Genomic DNA, 12,178 nt, shown 5'->3' on the forward strand with positions numbered 1-12,178 from the left:
GTAACCCCAACCCACTAAAACATAAAACACAGAAAACAAGCATCGGAACAAAGACCAAGTATTAGGCGGACATACAATACAAATGCAGTACAAAAAGACAAGCCTCGGAGCAAAGCGCAAGAGAAGAGGGAAGTGAATTTCGCTTTTAATGCCGAAGCAAACCCACATTTCGCACTTCAAAGGAGTGCGCACGAATGAACGTGGAAGGCAGCAGGGTTGGCTGCCTGCTAAACAACGCCCCTCGAACTATAAGAAAACAATACCTGATCATCTTTGGACGGCGCCCAAGTGAACGAGTAATCAGAGCTCTGCGAGTTATGAGTCGCTTCCGCTCCCAGATCTCAGTCTGTGCGCGCGCGTGCATTGTACAAACCGTCGCAACAACAACAAAAAAAGCATGACAAGAAGTACAATGAGGAGTTGTGCATGGCGGTTTCTTTCTTTGCCGCTCCCTTTTCTTTTGCTTGGTGCTTGGTTTCTTGTTTCGCTCTCGTGTAACGCCATCGAAGCCCGAAGCCTGCGCGTCCGTGAAAGGCGCCACGTTACCCCCCTTTCACCCTTTGCTCTTTGCTTTGACGCTTGTTTTTAGAGCGCAGCTCTTAGGGGCCCGTTTCCGGCTTGAGCGGCGTCGCCGTCGGCGTCGCCGTCGCCGTCGGCGTCGGCGTAACCGCGCGGTGCATCATGGGAAATGTCCCATAATGCACCGCGCGAGCCCCCCACCAAGGTCACGTGACCTCGTGGGGGGGTCACGTGACCCCCCGAAGTCACGTGACTCCCCTGAGGTCACGTGGCCCCCTCCTCGAGGTCACGTGACCCCCGCCGATGTCGCGTGACCCTCCGATGACGTCATCGTCACTGATGACGTCACCGGCATCCACATCGTCATCGTCATCATCACTGATGACGTCAGCGGCATCCACATCGTCATCGTCATCATCACTGATGACGTCACCGGCATCCACATCGTCATCGTCATCACTGATGACGTCACCGGCATCCGCATCGTCATCGTCATCATCACTGATGACGTCACCGGCATCCACATCGTCATCGTCATCATCACTGATGACGTCACCGGCATCCACATCGTCATCGTCATCATCACTGATGACGTCACCGGCATCCGCATCGTCATTGTCATCATCACTGATGACGTCACCGGCATCCACATCGTCATCATCACTGATGACGTCACCGGCATCCACATCGTCATCATCACTGATGACGTCACCGGCATCCACATCGTCATCGTCATCATCACTGATGACGTCACCGACATCCGCATTGTCATCGTCATCATCACTGATGACGTCATCAGTGACGTCACTGATGTCGTCACCGGCATCCGCATCGTCATCATCATTGATAACGTCATCAGCGACGTCACTGATGACGTCACCGACATTCGCATCGTCATCGTCATCATCACTGGTGAAGTCATCAGTGACGTCACTAATGACGTCATCGGTACCCGCATCGTCATCGTCACTGATGACGTCATCAGTGACGTCAGTGATGACATCATCGGCATTGGGGGTCACGTGACCCCCAAGGTAACGTGACCCCCCCTGGTTAGTTTAACCCCCCCCCCCAGTGCCCTTCCCTCCTCCTCCTCAAGAGCTGCGCTCTAATTCGGCGTTACAGGGAGTTGTAAGCGGCTTTCATTTTTTTGTATTGCATTTTGTTGGCGTATAAGTCTGTTAGGGCTTCTCGCGGGCTAGCAGTTTCCCCCTCATTTTATTTCTGAGCAACTGACTCACTGACTGGCTCAATTTAGCTGACCATAAACGCAAAAAAAAAAAAAGAAGAACCGTGCCCATTCCATTTCCATTCCATTCCGGGCAAAAGGCACCTAATTCCATTCCCATTCCATTCCCTTCAACGTTGCCGTCATTCCATTCCCATTCCATTCCGGGGTCGTGAAAATGCGGAATGATTCCGGAATCATTCCAACTCCGGAGTGGCAACTCCGCAACACTGATACACGTGCACATATGTCCTACATTATTTTGAGCATAGGGATCGCACACTTAATAGATTGTAGTCTATACTAATGCATTTTTTATTGACAGCTGTATTTTTGCAGCAGAACAGTAAATCTCATCCTGTCTGAGAGGTTTACTGTCTTACCCTTTATCTCATCACCTTTCTGCCTGCACGGTGCCGCACAGCAATAAAAACACATCTGGAAAGGTGCTATGTGGGCAGTACAGGGTACTGGCCTCTGCGACCGTATACCCTATAACGGCGGCGGCGGCGGCGGCCCCATCGGGGCAGTGCACGTTACCACTCCCGACAAGTGAGGATAGTCTAGAATTGGCGCTGCTAGGTGGTGCGGCATTGCTGAAAGGGTCTATAGTGTCCCTGTGGAATGATGACGAAAGCGTTTGTACCCAACCAGTGTGTGCCCTGAAATCCAGTGAACTCAGAACGCACACTGCCTGGGTACAAACGCTATTCTACAGGGATACATTTCGATTTTGCCCACAAGTCGAAAAATTTGTATAGTAGCATAAATACTGGGAAATATTTCTTTTTTTTTTTTTCCACACTGCTTCTTAATTTTGGAGGGTTGATTCCCCAAAGAAAAAATAAAACTTCTTATGCTTGTGACCACTCAGAAATCGAAAATGTCTAGTTGGCACATTTCCACAATATCTGTAACTTCTGTGGCAGAAGTAGGCCCCTGCAAGTTAAACTGAGCCAATTCAGCCTAAATCTGGTTCCGAGCGACTTGTTCCCGATGCGGAGGTCGCAGAGCCGCTTACCAGAGGACAATGAAGAAATGACGAAGAACTGTAAAGGACACTTTGGCAATGGCACTGTGGGAGGGAGCTCGGTTCAATCCTCCGAGATGAAAGCTGGATTGGACACACTAACTTCAAAAGGTGATTGCATTGAAAAAATAGAATAGCCATTATTTCTCTTTAAAAAAATTGAGCAGTCCTGTGCTAATTGACAGTAGGGTCACGGCGACAGATGTGACATGTCATCACGGCAAAGTCATTGGGCGTCGGCGTCACATTCACGCACTGTGAGGTGTCCGAACAAAAGTGTTCGAAACAAAAAACATATACGAGCATTTTGTTTCAAAAACTTTTGTTTCTCTTTTTTTTTTTCTTTTTTCTGGAGCGTGTGAAAGTGCATCTCCCGACACCAGCTCTCGGCATTGACAGTGCTACAACGACATTGTGTTATCAGCTTTCTTTTTTTTTGTTTGCAGAGTGGGTGCAGCAATCTTCGAATACTAAAAAAAAAAGTGAAAGCTGCTTACAACTCCCTGTAACGCCGAATTAGAGCGCAGCTCTTGAGGAGGAGGAGGGAAGGGCACTGGGGGGGGGTTAAACTATCCAAGGGGTGGTCACGTGACCTTGGGGGTCACGTGACCCCCAATGCCGATGATGTCATCACTGAGGTCACTGATGACGTCACCATTGACGATCACGATGCGGGTACCGATGACGTCATTAGTGACGTCACTGATGACTTCACCAGTGATGATGACGATGACGATGCGAATGTCGGTGACGTCATCAGTGACGTCGCTGATGACGTCATTAGTGATGATGACGATGGCGATGCGGATGTCGGTAACGTCATCAGTGATGATGACGATGCGGATGCCGGTGACGTCATCAGTGATGATGACGATGACGATGCGGATGCCGGTGACGTCATCAGTGACGATGACGATGATGATGTGGATGCCGGTGACGACATCAGTGACGTCACTGATGACGTCATCAGTGATGATGACGATGACGATGCGGATGTCGGTAACGTCATCAGTGATGATGACGATGACGATGCGGATGCCGGTGACGTCATCAGTGATGATGACGATGACGATGTGGATGCCGATGACGTCATCAGTGATGATGACGATGACGATGTGGATGCCGGTGACGTCATCAGTGATGATGACGATGTGGACGCCGGTGACGTCATCGGTGACGATGACGTCATTGGGGGTCACGCGACATCGGCGGGGGTCACGTGACCTCAGGGGAGTCACGTGACTTCGGGGGGTCACGTGCCCCCACGAGGTCACGTGACCCCGGTGGGGGGCTCGCGCGGTGCATTATGGGACATTTCCCATGATGCACCGGGGTCACGTGACCTCGGGGGGGTCACGTGCCCCCCCACGAGGTCACGTGACCCCGGTGGGGGGGCTCGCGCGGTGCATTATGGGACATTTCCCATGATGCACCGCGCGGTTACGCCGACGGCGACGGCGACGCCGACGGCGACGCCAACGCCGCTCAAGCCAGAAACGGGCCCCTAAGAGCTGCGCTCTAAAAAACAAAAAAGTGAAAGCCGTTTACAAATCCCTGTAACGCCGAATTGGAGCGCAGCTCTTGAGGAGGAGGAGTGAAGGGTACTGAGGGGAGGGTAGACCCCTCCTCCTCCCCTCATTCTTTAATATGCTCCGGGGGGGGCGGTCACGTGACCTCAGGGGGGGGGGGGTGTCACGTGACTTCGGGGAGGGGGGTCACGTGACCTCGGGGGGTCACGTGACCCCCCTAGGTCACGTGACCCCCCTCCCCGAAGTCTCCGAAGGTGACCCCAGAGGGGTCACGTGACCTCAGAGGGGTCACCTTGGGGTCACGTGACCTTGAGATGACCTTGGGAGGGGTCACGTGACCTTGGGGGTCACGTGACCTTGGGGAGGAGACCACGTGACCTCGGGGGTCACGTGACCTCAGAGGGGTCACGTGGGGTCTTGGGGTCACGTGACCTTGAGATGACCTTAGGAGTCACGTGGGGTCACGTGACCTTGAGATGACCTTGGGAGGGGTCACGTGACCTTGGGATGACCTTGGTTACGCCGACGGCGACGGCGACGGCGCTCAAGCCGGGAACGGGCCCCTAAGAGCTGCGCTTTAAAAAAAAACGGGTATAAAGCGGGTTGTTAAAGGGGTTATGACACGAAAATTAAACGGATAGATTATTCTTGAAATGGAATGCTCATAGGCTACTTAGTGTATACACCAAGTTACACGATTTTTAGAGCTATAGTAATTGCAATAATCAATTTACGAATTTTTATCATATTCATCTGGCGACCAGGCAACACTGCCCGAGCTAGTCACGCCATGGTGTCCATAAACCACGTGACCATGAACGCTCTTTCATTCTAGGCGCCCCCATGATGGCCCGAGCTCTCCTCGCCGCAGTACGATCAAAACCGCTCAAACCCCTTTTTCGGTAACCTGGAAGCTATTCTTGATCTCGCCCCCAGCCCGTTGACCTTCCACCCTGCATGCAATGCGAGATATTCCCGGACGACGGTGACCACGGCGAGCCCGTCCGCAACTCGCCGTCGCTGTGGCTGGTCGCCAGTGGGTCGCAGTCAAAATGAACAGCTTCGAACATCTGTTGATAACAATCACTCTCATCGCTACTGCGATCATTGTCGAACACTTTGACAAGGCGAGCGGTGCCGTAGACGTAATCGTCACGGACCGCATGCTCGAAACGCGGAAGGTAAACGAGGAAGCTGAAGCTCGAGACGCCAAGAGAGCCGAGTCTGTGAGTGCGTGCAAGGGAACACCGCGCTGGAGGCTGGCTACGTCACCAGCCTTCAGCTCCACCCGGCCGGCCCCTCCGAGGGATCCGCACATAAATCGATTTATCCACAAAACTATCGCGCCATTTTCAATACAAATTTGTCAGGATTATAGGAACATACAGTGGGTTTTAGCAGTATTGTTATCTCACATTTTATTTTTGGCGTGTCATAACCCCTTTAACGCTGCGGTGTAGCTCTGCAGCAATGCCTCCGCTTTGCGTGCACCGGACACAGGTTCGATTCCCGCGGGCATTTGTTTTAGAGCGCAGCTCTTAGGGGCCCGTTCCCGGCTTGAGCGGCGTCGCCGTCGGCGTCGCCGTTGGCGTAACCAAGGTCACGTGACCCCTCCAGGTCACGTGACCCCGCCCAAGGTCATCTCAAGGTCACGTGACCCCACGTGACCCCCAAGGTCACGTGACCTTGGGGGTCACGTGGGGTAATCTTGGGATCACGTGGCCCCCAAGGTCACGTGACCCCTCGAGGTCACGTGACCCCTCCCAAGGTCATCGCAAGGTCACATGACCCCAAGATGACCCCACGTGACCATTTGAAGGTCACGTGACCCCCAAGGTCACGTGACCCCCAAGTCACGTGACCCCTCTGAGGTCACGTGGTCTCCTCCCCAAGGTCACGTGACCCCTCCCAAGGTCATCTCAAGGTCACGTGACCCAAAGGTGACCCCCACGTGACCTCGGGGGGTCACGTGACCTCAGAGGGGTCACGTGACCTGGGGGTCACGTGGGGGTCACCTTTGGGGTCACGTGACCTTGAGATGACCTTGGGAGGGGTCACGTGACCTTGGGGAGGAGACCACATGACCTCGGGGGTCACGTGACCTCAGAGGGGTCACGTGACCTCAGAGGTCACCTTGGGGGTCACGTGACCTTGAGGTGACCCCCATGTGACACCCAAGGTCACGTGACCCCCAGGTCACGACTCCCCGAGGTCACGTGACCCCCCTCCCCGAAGTCACGTGACACCCCCCCCCCCCCGAGGTCACGTGACCCCCCCCCCCCCCCCCCCCCGGAGCATATTAAAGAATGAGGGGAGGAGGAGGAGAAGGAGGAGGGGTCTACCCTCCCCTCGGTACCCTTCACTCCTCCTCCTCAAGAGCTGCGCTCCAATTCGGCGTTACAGGGATTTGTAAACGGCTTTCACTTTTTTTTTTAAGGATTTTGCAACATCGACGACGGACACCCTATGCCCTGCTACGCCAACCACAATGTCAACAACGGACATCATTTCCAGTGGTGAGAAAACCCCGTAATGGCTATTGCTGTAAAAAGCTGCCCTCATACGCTCAGGTAGTTTGCGTCACGTGCCTTGTCGGAAGTGGCCATTGCTTCTTCCCGAACGACGTACCTGAAGTTGGCCTTCTTCGGACGCAAAGAAAACCACGGATCCTCCGGGGTGCCACGTGATGTCCACACCCACCTGCGGCCAACGTCGGACAACGTGAACTGAGCAGTCTTGGCAAGTGACGACGGGGAATGAAAACAGATCGTTAGAACAGAAAGCGGGGTTCACAATCTACAGTAGGCATTACTGAAAAAACAGAAACGAAATACGTTGCTCGTTACTTGCAAATAAAAGAAAATGTGTTACTATTACCAATAAAAAGTCATGCACTTTACTTTTGCATTGCTTTTTATTTATGAATTAAAACACTTTACCGATTTTACGTTACAGGTAAGCATCATATTATAAGTGCGAGTGTTTTTAACGGGGAAAAGAGAGGCACAATTTTGGAGGTGTCTGGGATGAGTACATGATCTCATTGACTTGGTGCCTAGGAACATATAAAAAACTGAAGTGTAATTTTTTTTAAGCTTTGGGAAGAAGATATAACGAGTAACGTAACTATGTAATCAATTACTCGAAATGAGTAATGTATGTTATCCATTAATGTTTTGAAAATATAATCACTAGTGGTATCACTGGGGAAGGGGGAAAGGGGGGGGCAAGAGGGGGGTTTGCAAAGAGAAGACATTGCTGGCAAAATATTGCCCAGATCTGTTCTGTTGACCTGATATTTGTTAAGTCATCACCAAAAACTAATCATTTCTTCCCAAAAAAGAAGCTGATGCATGTTGATTTTTCCCTTAAAAGGTTGACCTTGGGAGGCTAAGGGGGCAGTCCCCCTTAGCCTCCCAAGTTGCTTAGACGCTTAGCATGCGAGGAGGACCTTAAGAAGTGATAAGAAAATGAAAGGGTGAAACAAAGGAAAAGAGCAAAAGTTTCTGCCGGGAAGAACTTATTTTTGCGTGTCGGGCTTTAAGGTGGCATTGAGTTACTTACACTAATGACAGCTCTGTGAACATACAGTCGGTGACAACTTAAGAACTTGGTAGATGCGTTGCCCTGAACGCGACCTTACTGCCTTTGGTAACACTTTGTCGCTTCGTGGGGGACAACTGGCACATGCTGGAGGCAGAGCATCAGAGCGTGTGCTCACATTTTTATGTAAAATACTGCAAGCTTGTTTCAAAACTCAAATGCCTCTTTAACTTATTATGAGGAAAAAGCTTCTGGGTGAAGAAATTGCTGCAAAAGTTAACGAATGCTGAAACCATAATACCGAAGAAACTATAACACAGAAAAGCTCGGAGGAACTGATGAAGTTAAATCATTCCCGCTACAGTTTTACGAAAGGAGGACTCACAAAGGATGTCCTTGTAAAATGTGTGGTCTGCCGAACTGCGTCGTAAAGGACCTATTAAGGAAAAAAAGAGAGGACATGTAACATCCTGGTTATGAAATGGGAGAAAATATGCTTCAACAGCTTCATTTGCACAAATCCAAAAATTTCACTTTTTTTTTTCCGAGACGGACACGGCGGAGTAGTGTTACAAATTTCGAGCTCAGAATGCAATGTCAGCAGTTCAGTTGTATTAAGGAAGAGCCAGGTTGTAAGGTCTGCAAGGACTCCAAACTTTAGGCATTGTAACAACGTTTTTTTTTTCTAGATCCATGTCACAATAAGTTCTAAATAAACCTAATCAACCTAACTTCAAAAGGTAAGGATAAAGGTAGAAATATTAACAACCAAAACACTGTCGCTAATTATTTTTGTATATAGGCCACAAGTGCAAGGACATTGTCACAAATGCAAAAGTTTACTGTCTAAAAAAATAGGAATAAAAATTATTATTTTATTAGATGAGCTTGCGCACCAAAAAAGGCACCATGCAATATTCTTCAACAATGACTTCCAACCAGACATCCTTTTACATACTAGAAAAAGATAGAAAAGAATAAAAAAATAGCAGCCTATCCTAGGAATCGAACCCTCAACCACCAAAGAGGAGGCGGATGCACTGTCTGTGTTGCCGCAATAATGACTACTTATCTAACTCAAGTTTCACAAGTCAAAGGATGCCTCGTGTAAACAAGCCAACAGAGTGGACAACTGGCAGATTTCTGCAAAGTTTGAAGATCACCTTGGAAATCTGGGGTCTGTGCGCTTGTTAGGGTCAAAAACAAAACTGCGGAGGGGGATGGGCTTCACTGCTTTTCACTGCTCGAAGAAGTAGCTGACGCAGAGGAGCACTTTGGTTAGCCAGGAGAATTCAGAAGTCTTGGGTGAGTCCATTCCCGCATTTAGCGGCGTCGGCGTAACCATGCGTTGCATTGTGGGACGTCACAGACCCATGCACTAATTGCAGTTCCCAGCTAAATTTAGCGGAGAAATTGCTCCCAAACCGGGCCTCTTGCCGATAGATGTAGCGGGAGAACTAACGTCACGTGAACTTAGCACCAATTCAGCGTTCCCGCTAAATTTAGCGGGAAAAAGGGTGTCACATGACTTCGTGTCATGTGACCTATGCACAAATTCAGTTTCCCCGCTAGATTTAGGGGCAAATTGACATCATGTAACCTCAACACCAATTTAGTTTCCCCGATAAACTTAGTGGGAAAAATGACGTCACCACTGCGTGTCACATGGCCTTTACACCAATCCAGTTTCCCTGCTAGATTTAGCGGGAAATTTGACGTCATGTAACCTCAAAATCAATTCAGTTTCCCCGCTAAACGTAGCGGGAGAAATGACGTCACATGGCTTCGTGCCACGTGACCTGTACACAAATTCAGTTTCCCTACTAGATTTAGTGGGAAAATTGACGTCACATGGACTCCACACCAATTTTGTTTCCTCACTAAATTTAGCAGGAAAAATGATGTCACATGCCTTCATGTCATAGCACAAATACACAAACTCACTTTCCCACTAAATTTGGCAAAACAATTGTTGTTAAAATTGATACCAAAATACCTCAAGAGCTGCGCTCTAATTTCTCACTACAAAGAAGTGTCAACGTTTTTCAATTTCTTTTTTCTAACTTCTCAAAATTAGCTGAAAAGCTGACAGTTTACACCGCAAGACATTTAGTTTGCATAATCGTGGCAATAACCCCAATAACCCTGATACTCACAAGCAACACTCACTGGCAATACTCACAAGAGATGCGTCGTCACAAAGAAGGATCAACTTGTCTTCTGCGTTGTTCCACTGAGAAGTGACCACACGGCCTGAAATTTGTTCAATGTTCAGAGTGACACCAGACAAAGGGATATCATGGCTTGGTAGCGTCCACTGCTTTAAATTTTAAAAATGAAATGAAAAGCCACAAAAAGAGTTATAGTCAGGGATTTTAGCATGAACATAATTGCAAGTAACATAGCCACTTAAATAAATTAGCTGCTGCATTGTTTATGAATATTGCACACCCTCGCAAAACATTCAAATACCCAATCAATATGTGAATTAGATAATGACACTCCGAGAGGGTTTCTTCCCAGATATGATATTCTGGACATGTGAAATACCATGCTGTGTCATACACTTATAGAAGTATGTGAACTTCTTAGGGAAAGTTATCTCTGCCTCAATAATAATTAACTGACCATGCACCTGAACTGTGAGAATGTAAGCACACTAGCCTTGTTCACATAAAACAATGCAGCATATTTTTGGTAAGTTTGGTAATTCATGTTTGAGATGAACACCATGCATGAAATGGAACTTACAAACAAAACTTTTTAGTAGCTCCAAGAGTTCTTGAAGTCTGACTAGAGCTCATAAAGTATGTTGTGCCAAAACGACAAATACATAAATGAAAGGAAGTACCGAAACGAGAGTAACAAGAGTGAAAAGGCAGGAGTCTAAAAGATTACGAAGAATGCAACTTGGTAAGAATTATTTAAAATAAACTGGTGAAAGTGCAGCTTGGGAGATAACTGTCCAGGGAGGAACTATATGCTTGCCCACATTGGATGGCACATGCAATCAGTCAGCCCAAATTTAAACAAAGGAAATAAAATTGAAGGCTAAAAATCAATTGAGTGCAAGACATAACCTCTGACCTTGAAGGGAAATAGACGTCATGGACACTCGCTCAAACTGAAAAAACAAAACGCAAAATGTAACAAAAAGAAAGATTTTAGCTTTTCATCAGTATAGATGCAAACAAAAGGCATAACCGAAATCTTCCAGACAAAAACAACAGAAAGATACGGACAGATATACATAAAAAAAGTCCCCAAAAAAGTATTTTAGATTACCGTAAAATACCGGACATCAGCCTGTTTCACAATAAGTGCCCACCTTCAATTTCGCAACGTTAAAAGACACACAAAAGACATATTTTTACATACTATTGACCTAAGAAGCACCCATACCCAAGTTTTACATAGATTCCTCGCAAATACTAGATAACAAATGTTCACGACAAAAATAAGAATAAAAGCAAATTCCGCACCTTTCCTTTGGCCAGTTCGTAGACGCAGACATCAACTGCGATGCTGCCACCACGAGAGGAATCCTCTTCTACTGTCAGCAGTTTGTTGGACTGATACTGACTGCGTCCGAGAAGACCGACAATGAATGCGTGATATTTGAAGGTGTGGTTCTATCTGAAATTTGCAGCACTCGCACAGCTGCAATGTGTTGTGCAAGTCACACCACCCTTTTTTTTATTATTATTTTGCTGTAAGCTAGTGGCAAACATATTAATATGCGCATACACATTTTTGATGTGATAAAGAAGCATCGCGTTTTACACAGTCTCAGAAGAGAAGGCCGGGGATTAAATACTATATCAAAAAGATCAGGTTATCTTTTTAATAAAAGAATGATTCGAAGTCCCACATGAGCTAGCTCACCTGAAGTGAGCCAGCACCGGCGTCTTGTCGACCCGACCGTACGTCAGAAGTTCCACGTTGGGACTGCCAAAAGCAGAAACAAAACCAGGGCAAAGGATTAAATTACCAACCTTTACTAAAAAACCTAAATCCCCTCGCAGTTTTCAGCAAGAAAGCTCATTAAGGTTAAGGGTTATTTTTAAGCCAATTTTCTTTTCTTCATACCTATATCTTCAGCAAGGACGACAGCACCCCAAACGACTGCGTCAGTCCATTATCAAAAAAACCCGCAAGGAATTTTTAAATTAGCCCAGCTATAAGACTCAGTTCAACTATGCCCTAAAGCAAATGATAGTAACAATACCTACTAAAAACTGATTTTTTATTACGCATTTTCAAATCGAAAAACACAAATTCTTGCGTAATGAGGGCAGCCATCAAGGGACTACACCAGGGGTGGTCAAG

The 12,178-nt window shown here is 47.8% G+C and overlaps 1 protein-coding gene across 3 annotated transcripts in view; it reads right to left on the reverse strand.

Moving 5' to 3' along the window:
* LOC8040811 (WD repeat-containing and planar cell polarity effector protein fritz homolog) overlaps nucleotides 1-12,178 on the reverse strand; it is a 65,014-nt gene that overhangs the window by 36,016 nt on the left and 16,820 nt on the right. For all 3 annotated transcript variants that reach the window (XR_003919465.4, XM_029986123.2, XM_029986121.2), the window contains exons 10-15: nucleotides 11,735-11,797; nucleotides 11,332-11,431; nucleotides 10,937-10,973; nucleotides 10,032-10,102; nucleotides 8,235-8,285; nucleotides 6,935-7,006 (exon numbers count right to left, since the gene is read on the reverse strand). Coding sequence is in view for 2 of the 3 variants with exons in the window: in XM_029986123.2 (XP_029841983.2) it covers nucleotides 6,935-7,006; nucleotides 8,235-8,285; nucleotides 10,032-10,102; nucleotides 10,937-10,973; nucleotides 11,332-11,431; nucleotides 11,735-11,797 (394 nt within the window). In the remaining variant the exon portion in view is untranslated. The remainder of the gene's footprint in view (nucleotides 1-6,934; nucleotides 7,007-8,234; nucleotides 8,286-10,031; nucleotides 10,103-10,936; nucleotides 10,974-11,331; nucleotides 11,432-11,734; nucleotides 11,798-12,178) is intronic.

Source organism: Ixodes scapularis, unplaced genomic scaffold (assembly GCF_016920785.2).
Source record: "Ixodes scapularis isolate PalLabHiFi unplaced genomic scaffold, ASM1692078v2 PGA_scaffold4__175_contigs__length_147842914, whole genome shotgun sequence".
Classification (NCBI taxonomy): Eukaryota; Metazoa; Arthropoda; class Arachnida; order Ixodida; family Ixodidae; genus Ixodes; species Ixodes scapularis.